General features: G+C 45.1%; 1 protein-coding gene across 3 annotated transcripts in view; it reads left to right on the plus strand.

The window, feature by feature from the left end:
• The window catches only part of FANCG (FA complementation group G), a 66,409-nt gene that overhangs the window by 29,733 nt on the left and 22,987 nt on the right, over window positions 1-13,689 (plus strand). For all 3 annotated transcript variants that reach the window (XM_077461303.1, XM_077461304.1, XM_077461305.1), the window contains 2 exons: window positions 4,488-4,648; window positions 12,463-12,529. In XM_077461303.1, the coding sequence (XP_077317429.1) occupies window positions 4,488-4,648; window positions 12,463-12,529 (228 nt within the window). The remainder of the gene's footprint in view (window positions 1-4,487; window positions 4,649-12,462; window positions 12,530-13,689) is intronic.

A 13,689-nucleotide genomic window follows, 5' to 3' on the forward strand; every position in this document is an offset into this window, starting at 1 on the left:
ATCCGCCGTGAGAGAGTGGAGCGGACATGCAGCTTGAAGGCCTCCCATACGTGATCTATCCTGGCCGTGTCTCGGTTGGTATCAAAATAGAACCGCCATTCCTCCTCTATGTCCTCGCATTCGCCCAGCCTCGACAGCCAAAAGGGGTGTAGCCTCCAGCGCCTCGGACCCGCCTGACATGCCATCTCAAATGTAGCCCAGCAAGGAGTGTGGTCCGAAAGCGACCGGGCGCAGTACCCGGCGTCCAACAGTCTGGGCAGAAGGCTTCTGGCAATCAAAATGTAATCAATGCGGGACATAGAGGAGTGGGCAGCCGAGAAACACGAGTACTCCCGCTTTCCTGGGTGACGCCACGGGTCGATAAGGGAGAACTCCCGTAGGGTACGACCCAATCTGGTTTCACCATGGACACGATCACCCTCAGCCAGACGCATCCTGTCCAGTCCCCAAGCCAAATGGCAGGGGTAGTGGGGTGCATGGCCATGTAAGAGAGCCCCTCGTTAATAATGGTAGAGTTATATGGCGGGGGAATATAACATGCCAACACTAGGTATTGAGCCCCATATAGCACACAATGCATAAATAAGTACCTGCCCTGGGGATCAGTCCGCAATGAAATCAACTCAAATTGGGTAGACTTAGTCACCAGGACAGCGACCCCACGGGAATAAGGGGTATAGGAGGCATGATATGCCCAGCCAATCCAGGGGCGTTTCAGCGCCAACTGTAATTGTCCGGTAACATGCGTTTCCATTAATGCTATAACATTAGCCCTGTATGATTTAAGGCGGTCAAATACTGCCGTGCGTTTTAATTTGTCACGCATCCCCCGGACATTCCAGGACAGAAACTTCAACTCACCCGCGAGAAATATCTCGTAAATGTTTCGAGAGGAGGGAGGCGGACAATCCCCAAAGCAGTGACTCTCCCCAACACAGTATGGTCATAGGCAGAAAAGAAAAGCAAGCTAAACAGAACTGTTAAATATACATTTCCTGCAGTTAAACACATATTGAAAGCCCCACAACACAAAGAAAACCTGCAACCAGATTTAAAACTAAAACAACCCAACCCCCCCCTCCCGGCTCTCGGCCCCCCCAACCTAGCCGGAGCATATATCCCTGAACAAAATTCAACCAGGTTCAACCCCGGTAAACTATGGGGGCGAAAAATCCGCTGGGTGTAGTCCCAGCGATGGAGCAAAACGCCTACACACCGCTCTCTGGCACAACAACCAGCAGCTGAGGAACAAGCTGAGCCGCACCCGCCGTACCACAGTCATGAAGCGCCCATATAATCCATTCATCAGAAATGTAAGCCTTATAGTCTTAGAGGTGCGAGAACCAAACCCGTGTCCCCAGGGTCTCAGAAAGAGTCCGGCACCGACCCAGTCCCCCCTCCATGTTTGTATAGTGACAAAGTGCCTACCAGACATTATACAGGTAAGGAACCCAAGACCACATAACCGTAGCCCCGAGGGGGGCTAAAAGAGAAAAGGAAGAAGCAGGGAAAATAAGAGGAGGTGAAGGGCAGAGAAGGAGGGGAAGGGTAGGGAGAGGGGGAGAAAAAAGTTGTAATACCCAGACAGGAGACGGCAGAGGTGAGCTGGAAAGGAGAGGAAGGGAAGAAAGAGCGAAGAGGGAAACAGCAGTAGAAACGGAGATACAGAAGGGGAAGGATAAGCAAGGGGGAGAACATGGCCGGTGCCCAAGCATAGGAGTTCCGAGGAGCTGCAAGCCGAATGCTGATCCAGGTGACAGTAAGGAAATTCCAGCAACTTGTGGTGGAACAGTCATTCACAGACAAGTATCCTCCATGCAGCAGAGGAGGCGTTGCGGGGAAAAATCAAAGGAGAAGGGAAAACAAAAAATAAACGGAGACCCCACACATGTCCTCTTCACGTCCACGGGCGGAACAGGGGCAAACAAAAGAAGGGGAAACAGGGGGAGCACCCGTGTCCAGATAGGCCGTTAATAGCTCCGTAGCGGCAGGGCCCAGTCCATGACACCCCATCAGCCAGGACGGCAGGGGACAGAGAAGGTAAGTCACAGGTAAAGCATGTACTCACAGGCTCGCGGAGCGTTCAGTCCCGCGGTCGGTTACGGGCCGCATCCCTCTGATCCAGCCAAGCCACCACCTCCGCCGGATCTTCAAAAAAGTGGGCACGATCTTCCCCCACCACACGAAGCCTAGCTGGAAAAAGCATCGCGTACTTCACATTGTGGGCTCGGAGGCGTCTCTTAATCTCCACAAAACGGGAACGTCGCCTCTGGACCTCCGCCGAGAAGTCTGGGAAGACCGAGATGTGACCATTCTGGAAGGGGACATTCCCCCGCTCCCGGGTGAGTCGTAGGATGGTGTCTCGGTCCCGGTAATTTAGGAGCTTGGCAATGAAAGTGCGCGGTGGGGCACCATCCGGCGGTGGGCGCGCCGGCATCCTGTGTGCCCTCTCCACTACAAACGAGGCAGAAAAGGCCTCCCTCCCGTAGGACTTAATAAGGAGATTCTCCAGGAACGTAGCCGGGTCAGCGCCCTCCGAGCCCTCCGGCATGCCCACGAACCGTAAGTTGGACCGACGGGCTCTATTTTCTAAACAGTCCTGTTTCTGGGCCAATTGCTGTAATCTCCGCTGGATCTCTTCCTGAGCGTTCTGTAGCGGGAACAGGACATCCTCGGCCTGGCCAATCCTGGTCTCCGTCTCTGTAACCCTGTCCCGCAATTTAGAGAGATCTTGGCGGATCAGGGAAATGTCCACCTTGACTTCCTCGATCTTGCAGGTAAGGGCAGACTGGCACGAGGAGATTGCCTCTAGCACCTTTGCCGTCTCCGTCGCAGCAGGCTCTGTCGGCGGAGCGGCCGGGCCGCCATGTTGGTCCTCGTGGTCCCGTTCCTGCCTCCGATATTTGTCAAGCGCCGCTGCCGCGCTTCTTTTCGGCGGGGACATGTCCGCGCACACACCGGAGACCGACTGGCACGATATGGCTAAACAGGTAGTCTTGCGGGCTCACAGGATAATCGTGAAGGATGGTGGAAGGTACGGAGCTCAGCTCACACGCGTCTCACTCCATCGCCAGCCAGGCCACGCCCGTGAATGCTTTATTTTAATATTAATTTTTTTCACTCATAGTCTGGGACTACTGAAATTTGGAGAAGAGTTTTTTTGTATTTGTGTATTAGGAGGGGTGGTGTGTACCCCCAGTAACAGTATTTAAGACATTTACATCCTATTCATTGTAGAATCTACATATTCATATTTTGCTAGCATGATACACTTAGGAGTATTTATCCATGCATTTATTGTCTACACGTTATAGGTATTTGTGCACCATATTAGAAAGTTAATTATAGTGCACTATTATTTGTTGTATATTTATCACTTTGTGTTAGAACACTATCAGAATGGTTGCAGCTTAATTATTTTCTAATTTTATTCACTAAATTGAATTATTTTATCAGCGCTTTAGTACACCTTTGACTAGAGATCCTGTATACTGGCAGTACTGGGACTACCCATTTCTTAGTGAAAGAAATAGTTTCTTTGGGCCCACTTGGTTGCAAAAAATAAAAAAACACACTGACCATGAGTTTTGACTCTGACACTATCCTAGATCAGCCCTAATCTAGCCATTTTGTCTTGGTTTTTTGATTTATTTATTTTTTTGGCCGCACTTTTTTATATTTTTAAAAAAATTTTTTACACTGTTGTCCTCTAACTTGGAGATGAATATACAATGTATCTTTTTTCTGCATTCTGAGAAAAAAAGTAGCACAGGAGTGGTTCAGTCCTCTCAGTTCCCGATTAGTTTGCTGGCCGCGCACTGTGGAGCATATTTGGCACAGATGCCAAGTGCATGTATGTGGTGCCTCAGAAGAAAGCACATATCTGTCTTCTTGGCATAAACAGATTACTTATTCACTTTTAGTAAAATTAGCCACCTGATCTAGAAACTTCTCCCAGGTTCTTTCTTAATTCAGCATGACGTTTGCAACCTCCTCTGTTGCTTCTCTCCTCCCGCACCTGTGCATTGAGCCCCCACAGTCTTGAATAGAAGCATCTTTAATCTTAGTGTACGGCTGAGGAAGCGCTAAAGAAGATTTTGGCCCAGAGGTAGATGGCAGAAGGAGCCACAACTGTCCTGCTTATGTAAGTGAGCAGCTGGGTGGGAGTTTCCTAGGTTAGAGGGCTAAGGAAGGAAGGCTAATATTTTTACTAAATGTGAACCTGTCCTTTTAAGTGATTTTTCTCTGTTCCCACATCTTCCTTACTATTTCCCAAATACAGTGTATCTCACTTTTCACTCACACCTTGCTGTCCATCTACTGACCACCCAAGCACCTGACACCAATGGACACTGAGGCTTTAGAAATAAATCTGAAAAATAGTCCAGATGCTTGAGCTGTTTAACATTTTCCTATGTTATAGTTTTGTCTTGTTTTAATTTTTTTTTTGTATCACTACACTATGACCATATTTATTTTTATTTCAGGAATTAGAAAATTATTGCGTTGACCACAGTTCAATAGACACCTTTTTTCTGTTCAGAACTGAACTTTTACTGAACGCCTCAATTTTGAGTCACTATGTCCATGTACCAAATGCCTACGAGGTGAAGTATCTTATCGCAAATCGCTACCTCAGAAGAAATAGGTAACGTATAACTGTAACAATAACGGTAATCTTGCGCTAAGGCTTCATGTACACGGGACGTTTTTACAAACTCTACTGAAGGATTGAACTTTTTGGAATGCCTCTAAACTCAACTGCCTAGAAATTACTGTAAACGACTCTGTGTACATGGACAGATAGAGTTCGGGGCAGTTGAAAAAACTCTCAACTGCTCCTAAATGTCCGTTTACCAGCAGCAGTGTAAATGAGGTCTAAGTGTGCAAAACAATAATAACCCTTTCATGCCTAAGCCTATTTCTGACATTTGGTGTTTACAAGTTAAAAATCCCTATTTTTTGCTAGAAAATTACTTAGAACCCCCAAACATTGTGTATGTATGTTTATATATAATATAAAAAAAAATTCAAATTTATTTTAGCAGAGAATAAAATGGCGATTGTTACAGTATTTTATGTCACACAGTATTTGTGCAGCAGTGTTTTAAACACAACTTTTTGGGAAAAGGGACACTTTCATGAATTAAAAAAAAAACGTAAAGTTAGCCCAATTTTTTTGTATAATATGAAAGATGTTACTTTGAGTAAATAGATACCAAACATTTCACGCTTTATAATTGCACGCACTCGTGGAATGGCGACAAACTACGGTACCTAAAAATCTCCATATTCTACGCTTTAAATTTTTTTTTTTTGCGGTTACCAGGTTAGAGGTACAGAGGAGGTCTAGTGCTAGAATTATTGCTTTTGCTCTGACGATTGTGGCGATACCTCACACTTGTGATTTGAACACCGTTTACATATGCAGGCGCGACTTCCGTATGCGTAATGCGTTTTCTTATTTATTTTTATATTATTAAATTGTGTTTAAAAATAAAAATAAAAATTTGATCATTTTTATTGCTGTCACGAGGAATGTAAACATCCCTTGTGACAGTAATAGATGGTGACAGGTACTCTTTATGGAGGGATTGGGGGTCTGTCTAAAAGACCTCCAATCCCTCCTTTGCACTTCAAAGTATTCAGTTCGCCAAAAACGGCAATTCGGAATACTGTATATTTTTTTAAATCCGGCTCCATTGGCAGCCGGGTAAACCGGAAGTGATGTCACTTCTGTGTTCACATTCAGGATACTGGAATGAAGCCATTTATGGCTTCGTTCCAGTCTGATGCTGGACGCCGGAAGTGCCGGATCGCGGATCAGGTCTCCCGGTGGGACGGGAGGGCTGGTCAGAGCGGCATAAGGGATGTCCCCTCCTGCTCCTCTGGGATAACAATCAAGCAGCTTTTAGCCGTATTGTTTGTTATCCCTGGAAAGCTGATTGCCTGCTCTAAAAAACTGTACCGGGATGATGCCTGCCCCCCCCCCCCCCCCCCCCCCCCCCCCCGAAAGCCGAGGCCGCTTACATGCATACTCTCGGCGCGAAGAGGATAAAGAAAAAACACAAATTTCAATAGAAGACAGCAGCACTCACTGTATCTCACATAACCATCAAAAAATGTGTTGTGCTATCTGTAAAGTGCATAAATCATATCCAATTTCATAAACCCAAAAATATATAAGAATTCATAAACATATATACAAGAAATCAGGCCATAAATTGATAAGTGAGTAAATAAATAAGTAAATGCTCCCAAGAATTGGGGGGCGTGGCCTGACGCTGCATGGGGTAGGATGTGCTGGTCAGTGCTCCGGCTATTAATCCTGCAAATTACTCCTGTGACACCTGAAACGCTAGCTAAATCGCCTGAAAAGGTACCTGGGCATCTTCACCACACTGTTGCTAACCCCTGGAGGCCCTTTGGTTTCGCGGCAACCCGTGCAGAGCGGCGATCTCCCATTCGGCGGCTGACAGAGCTAGGAAAGTCCCCGACTTCGGCCTACTCCTGGAGCCGGTGGCCATCTTGGTACACCCAAATCACCGGACGACGCTGTATTCAGGCCCTACGGCCTATAGGACTACTCTGCTTGGGATTGGCATTGATTACAGAGTCACCCCAGGCCCCTGAGGTATGTCACCAATGAAATCGCAAAAGGCGGGAGCAAAACTTGATCAGTCTCGCAGACAGGAAAAGAGTGCTATGGAGGTCGATGATGTTTCACAGAAGGTGGGGGAGTGAACAACCGACCAATGACACTGATAGACTGTTGGAAGCAATTACTTTATGCAGAACCTTACTTACAGCGCAAATTGAGGAGGTGAAAATGGATATTTCCCTCATTAGGCAAGACTTTCAAAAGCTCAGGGACCGGGTGAAGGAGACAGAAACCAGGCTGAGCACAGTGGAGGACGCCATTCCGCCCTTGCAGGCATCCTCCGATCACATGCAACAACAGATACGCCAACTCCAGACTAAGCAGGATGATATGGAGTACAGGCTGAGACAATGTAATTTGCGCTTTATTAGCCTGCCAGAGGGGACTGAGGACACTAACACGTTCCTAGAACAACTCCTCATTACTACCTATGGGAGGGAAACCTTCTCCCCATGTTTGCAGTGGAGCGGGCGCACCGCATGCCAGTTAGACCCCCCCCCCCCCGCATGGAGCCCCCCCACCTTCATAGCTAAACTCCTCAACTACAAAGACTGGGATGCAGCACTGAGAATGGCTAGAGAGAAAGGCAATATTCCTGTGGGCATTTTCCTGGACTCTTCGGCAGAGATACAAAGCCGCCGTCAAACCTTTATGGAGGCCAAACGCAGGCTAAGAGATCAGTGCTACAAATACTCCATGCTTTTCCCCACTCGCCTTAGGGTGGAACACGATGGCCGCCCGATATTTTTTGAGGATCCGGAGGATGTTATTTCTTGGCTGGAGCAACGAGCCCCACCTGAAAGAGTCGCATGATTACGACCCAGGTACTCAGCTTGAACCCTTCAATTTTTACATCTTCTTTTATTTTTGATTGTTTTACCTTTCTCCTTTTTTTTGTACTCACGACAGTTCCTAGTATGACTGTGTGGTTCATACAGCTGTATGGGAAGCTTGCTAGGATATGCACGTTTACAGGCAAGGAACACTCTGTGACATGCACAGTGGGCCCAAGATGGCGTTGGGAAACCATTATTACCTCAATGTGAGTACAGAACACGAATCTCAGGGATTTAAGGCACAGGAGCCCTATTGATCCTACCTATTCTATTACTTATATTTAAATACTACTCAAGACCACACTGAATATGGAGCTGCCGGGAAACAGAGTCCTGCAGTGTGCAGCGAGACTTTAACCCGCACACCACTGGGAATCGCTATAATGCTGACTGGAATTTTTTCTGGAGATGGTTGGTTACTGTTTGTAAAATACAGGGTGGTTTGAGAACCCTGACCCATCCTGATCTATTGATATGGCCAGCATCCCTGGCTCGATATATAAGCCAGGAACTCTGTATATTGTATTACCATATATGCATATATTGGAAGACAGCGTATTCACCAGATGGGACGCAACAGTTCAGGGAACAAGCCCGCACCAGTTGGATGGGGTGCAGGGAGGGGGAGGGAGTTATTCTTGTTCTAGTTTTGTTGTTTTTTTTGTGCATACTAAATTTGGACAGCAGGTATCACCTCGTGGAAAGTGGTTATGTGAATTGTTATATATGTTCTGCGAAATATTCATATTGAAGTACATGATTATGCTAATTGATTTCCATGACTTCCCGCCATGACGTCTTTAAAGTTTATCACATGGAATGTGAGGGGCGTACACGAGAAAATTAAGCATGCGGCAGTCCTCACTTTCCTCAAGAAACAACATGCAGACTTAATAGCCTTAACAGAAACTCATGTTGAGGGGAGCATTCAGATGGCACTTTGCCGTCCATGTGTAGGTTGGGCGTTCCATTCTACCCACACATCCCATGCCAGAGGGGTCTTAATTTTGGTTGCTAAATCAGTACATTTTGAGTTGTGTGAGTTGTTATTCACTGACATACAGGAGTGGTATGTATTTCTCTCAGCTAAATTATATGGCGGACCCCTCCTTATATTGGCTTTCTATATACCTCCCCCATTCAACATCACCATAATTAAGGAGGGATTGTCCTTTATGGCCCGTCACCCTACAATACCTGCAGTCTGGATGGGCGATTTCAATTCTACACTAAACCCAACTCTGGACAGGTTGCAGTTGACTTTGCCCACCCTGAACTCACCCAACGAAATTAAATTATCTAGGCTCCTTTCCACCTTTCATTTAACGGACACCTGGCGTCACAAATTCACACACACATGTTTCTACTCCTGTTTTTCATCCACGCATAATTCTATGTCCTGCATAGATCTCATACTTGTCTCTCATAGTTTTAACACCTCGTCTGGTGGAGGCTGCATTCTGTCCCAGGGCACTTTCGGATCATTGTCCCTATTGGATAACATTGAGTGTCCCAATTGATAAACCGCCAAGGACTTGGCACTTGAACCCGTTCTGGCTCTCGCTCCTACCGAGGACAAATTTAAGTTATACTTTGCGGAAAATGATAATTCAGCATCACCCTCTGCGGTGTGGGATTCATTCAAGCTCTTGGCTCGCTCAGTATTAATCACAAGTATTAATAAGATTAAGGCGGACCCCGCCGTTACCCTCGGTAAGGTGATGGCGGATCTGTCCGTTGCTGAGCGAGAGTTTGCTATTGATCCGAATCCCGCAAAGGTTAACACGCTCAAACTACACGCTAGAGCAGCTACCCAACTCCAATTCCAAAAGGCCAGGCAAAAACTTTTCTTCTGTAAGCAGAAAATGTTTGAACATGGGAAGAAAGCAGGAAAATGACTTGCGTACTTGGTGCATAGTGAATATAGACCCCCCGTGGTGATTACACTGTGTGGCCCTGGAGGACAAGAAATCACAGACCCACCTACAGTAACCTCCATATTCAGAGATTTTTTCGCTGACCTTTATAGGACAACAGCTCCCACTGAGACAGACTCGATGTCTCTTTTTTTTGAGGGTATTGATCTCCACAGCTCTCAAACAAACAAACTGACGTCTTGGAGGTACCCATCACTATGGACAAAATAGCGACAGCCATAGCTAGCTTTGCTAGATCTAAATCCCCAGGGTCGGACGGTCTCCCGATTGAATTTTAATCCCAATGCAGCTACACTCTTATCCCTAAATTACTGGCATTGTATAACCACCTCTTTGAGTCCCGAGAACTGCCTTCTTCCATGACAGAGGCAACAATAGTCCTAATCCCTAAGCCAGGGAAAGACCCAGAATCTTACCACCCCATATCCTTGTTACAGGTGGACGTCAAAATACTAGCCAAAGTCTGGCTATTAGGCACAATCAGATCATCCTTTCCTTGATCCACACGGATCAAGCGGGCTTCATGCCAGGTCGAAACACCTCATTCAACCTTAGGAAACAATATATAAACATGCAAGCCACACATGAAGAGGTGGGAACGCGGGTGGTGGTGACCCTAGATACGGCAAAAGCGTTCGACTCGGTGGAGTGGAGATATCTCTGGAGATGCTTGGAGGGCTATGGCTTTGGTCCCAAATACATCCGGTGGGTTCAATTTACTATATCAGGCACCCATGGTTAAAGTGGTGGCCAACGGGTGGCAGTCTCGCATGTTTGACCTCAGTAGAGGCACGAGACAGGGCTGCCCGCTGTCCCCATTACTTTATGCACTAGCGGCAGAACCCCTTGCGATATCCATCCGAGCAGACCCAGAGATTAGAGGACTGAGAATGGGCTCCTTGATTGAAAAAATCAGCATGTATGCAGATGACACACTATTATACTTGGCCGATTTGGGCCTGTCCCTACAGACTGCACTCCACGCGATCGAGCGATTCGGTCTGTTCTCGGGGTTAAAAATTAACTGGGATAAGTCTCAAATCCTACCACTCAACAGCTTCCCGCCCTCGGAGCCCCAAGGACAACTTACCACTACAGAGAGTCAATGTCATCAAATACTTAGGGATACAAATCTCTAGTTCCCCCGCAGATTATATCACTCTCAACATAGAACCCCTCATCTCCCTAGTTAAAACTAAAGTGAGGGTTTGGTCTCGACTTCCACTTGGGGTTTGGGGTCGCATAAATTGAATTAAAATGGTCCTGCTTCCCAAGATTCTCTATGTACTATGGCATACCCCCGTATGTCTCCCCCTGAAATACTTTAACTCTTTAGAGGCCCTGTTAAAGCTTTTTGTGTGGGGAACCAATAGACACAAACTAGCGTGACAGACCCTTAAAAATCCAACTGAGCTGGGAGGCACGGCTCTCCCTGATTTCAATTTATATTATGTGGCATCCCAGTTGTCACAACTATTTCATGTAGATAAGACGGATAGTGAGAGATTTCTAACTCTTCTATGTCCCGGGTGGGCGCAGCACACCAAAGACCCACTATGTGCGATTGCAGTGGGTGCACAGGTGTTGGAGCGAGGGGAACATAAACGCACAACATTGTATCAATACAGGAGAATATGGGACTTAGCATCTTCTAAACTTGACATCCCACCTCATAATGATTACGTGCTGCTGTGGCATAACAAAAACTTACCCGCATTTGCCACACTGCAGGACACAAGTTTATTGCCCAGACAGGGAGTGTTCTATTTACATCATATACTAAAAGATGGATGCCTTAAAACCTTTGATTTGCTTAGAGGAATTTATCCTCCAAAACGGAATGTTCTTTAGATTCCTGCAACTCCGCCATGCAACACATGTTTTGTCCAAATGGACATCATCACTGGGGCAATGGAGGTAGCGGTGATGTTGTGCAGACCAGACTATATAGGCTTACCATACTAAAGCACTAGAGGGTGCTGCCACTTCTCACCAGCAGATCTGGCTGACATATTACCAAAGACCCTTGCATGCAACCTTCTTGCATGTGAATACATTTCTGCCGCTTCCCTTAGAATTTCCCTTAAGTCTTAGAATCTGGTAAGAGGCTTTTGATATCTCTCTTGGTGAAGCACAGTTTGTTAATCAATGGAGCACTTTATTTCCTTGCATTTCTATGGGAATGATTTTTTACTTCTACAAACTTTATGAATTCTTGGGACTATTTACTTATTTACATTTATCAATTTATGATTGATTTTTTTTGTACATATGTTTATACATTTTTATTTATGGGTTTATGAAATTGATATTATTTATGCACTTTATAGATATAATCCTTATAATCCTTCACTTTTCTTACACAGCACTTGCACACATAAAGCAACAGAAAGTACTCCACTGTTGATTTGATAACAATGCAAAGGGTAATAGGTCAGTAGCAATCTATCAAGTTCCAGCTTTTATTAGTGGGGCCAAGCTCTTTGAATTTCTGACCGATTACTGGTTTCTGCACTTTGCACATTGACTTATTAAAAAATAAATTGGAACACCAGGCAAATAGATTAAATACATATGCGAGCTGTATTATCTGCCGAATGATTTGTACTTCTGGACATCCAGACCAGAGCTTTGCACAGCTCTGCTTGTGAGGGAAAAGGGACCTGATCATTCTCTACAATTTCACTTTCACACAATAGTGGTTTGGTATTTTTTGGTACACAAAATTTTCCATAGGTGATGCTCTAGGAGCCCTTACAGGTAATTAGTTCAGGATTCACTGTAAATAATGGACATATAAAAAGTGCTTTTACTCCCGCATGTGGAGTTACCTGATATGTGTAGCTCAATCTACGATTTCATGCATGGGTATCCCAAACACGCACATCTACAAAATGTTCATTTGTATGGTTTTTATAAGAAAAAATTAACTGCTTGTGTATAACTGTAATTTTGCAATGTTTTCACTTGGCTGATGGAGAATAAATGTCCAATGTAAAAATATCTATTGTTATCTTTCTCTCTGCAGCTCTGAACAAGCAGCAGAACATTACATGGATCTGATGACTGCATTACTTCAGGAATCTCAGGCAGATGTAAGTAGTGGAGAAAGGCTACTGAGCTCCTTGGCAATGGTCCACTCTATTCTCTCTATTAAAAACCTGTATACACCATTAGTACTGCCTCCTATTGTTGTATCCCCCTCTGTGTGTGATTTATAAAAATGCTGCAAATACCTAATTTCACTGCTGAGATTTTGATCACATGACTGTCCAGCTTTCTCCTTTGCTCCTCTGAGAGATGAAGCAGGCAGGGCTGAGAGTCCTCTGCTGTCGTCAGTCAAGAGGGGAGGAGAGAGCTGGCTGGTCATGTGATCGCAATCTCAGCTCTTAAATGAGGTATTTACAGCATTTATATTTATAAATCACAGGAGCAAAGAGGAGAGTAGATAGCGGGCTGCTCATGACAGAGGCACATAAACGGACCATGGAGTCTGGTCTCAGCAGCCATGGTACACAGTGGTCAGTTTACAGAGGGGGTGGGGGAACTGGTAGGATCAGAGAGTTTTTTTTAGATGTTACAGGGGGCCAAATGACACAGGACAAGCACTGTGTCATATAACATGCTTTAAAGGAGCAGGATCCATTTTTGGGGGGGGGGGGGGGGGGGGGGTGTTAACAAACGCTTTTAAATATTTAAAATAGCTTTGCTGTCTCTTCCTGAAATAAAGGGTATTTTTCCTTAACATTTTCATTTTCTGGTATTAATACAAGTTTGTAAAAAAAAAATAAAAAATGCCTTCACGCCAACTATTACCTAAAATAAATTTTTCTCAGTTCCGCTTTCCTTGCTACATTGGGCAAGTCTCAGCTGACATTTATTGTAAAACAGCGATGGGTAGATTCTGACGACTGTACCGTGAACATGCTTATTTATTTTATCGAAACAAAATCTGGGGAATTAACTAAGCTTCTTGCATCATTATAATAGAGCAGGAAACCGTCAGAAGTGGCGCATGCCACATTTACAGAGCAGATGGACCTGTTTCAGGTTTATTTGTGCCAACTGTGCTACTATAAATTTCACAGTGAAATACAAACTAGTGGAGGTGTGCACTTAATGAAGGGAATGTGGTAGTTTTCCATTATTTATTATTATTATTATTATTATTATTATTATTCCAGATTTATATAGCGCCAACAGTTTACGTAGTGCTTTACAACTTGAGGGTAGACAGTACAAATACAATACACTT

Source organism: Lithobates pipiens, unplaced genomic scaffold (genome assembly GCF_037356315.1).
Source record: "Lithobates pipiens isolate NorthernLeopardFrog02 unplaced genomic scaffold, aLitPip1_a1.2 Scaffold_3, whole genome shotgun sequence".
Classification (NCBI taxonomy): Eukaryota; Metazoa; Chordata; class Amphibia; order Anura; family Ranidae; genus Lithobates; species Lithobates pipiens.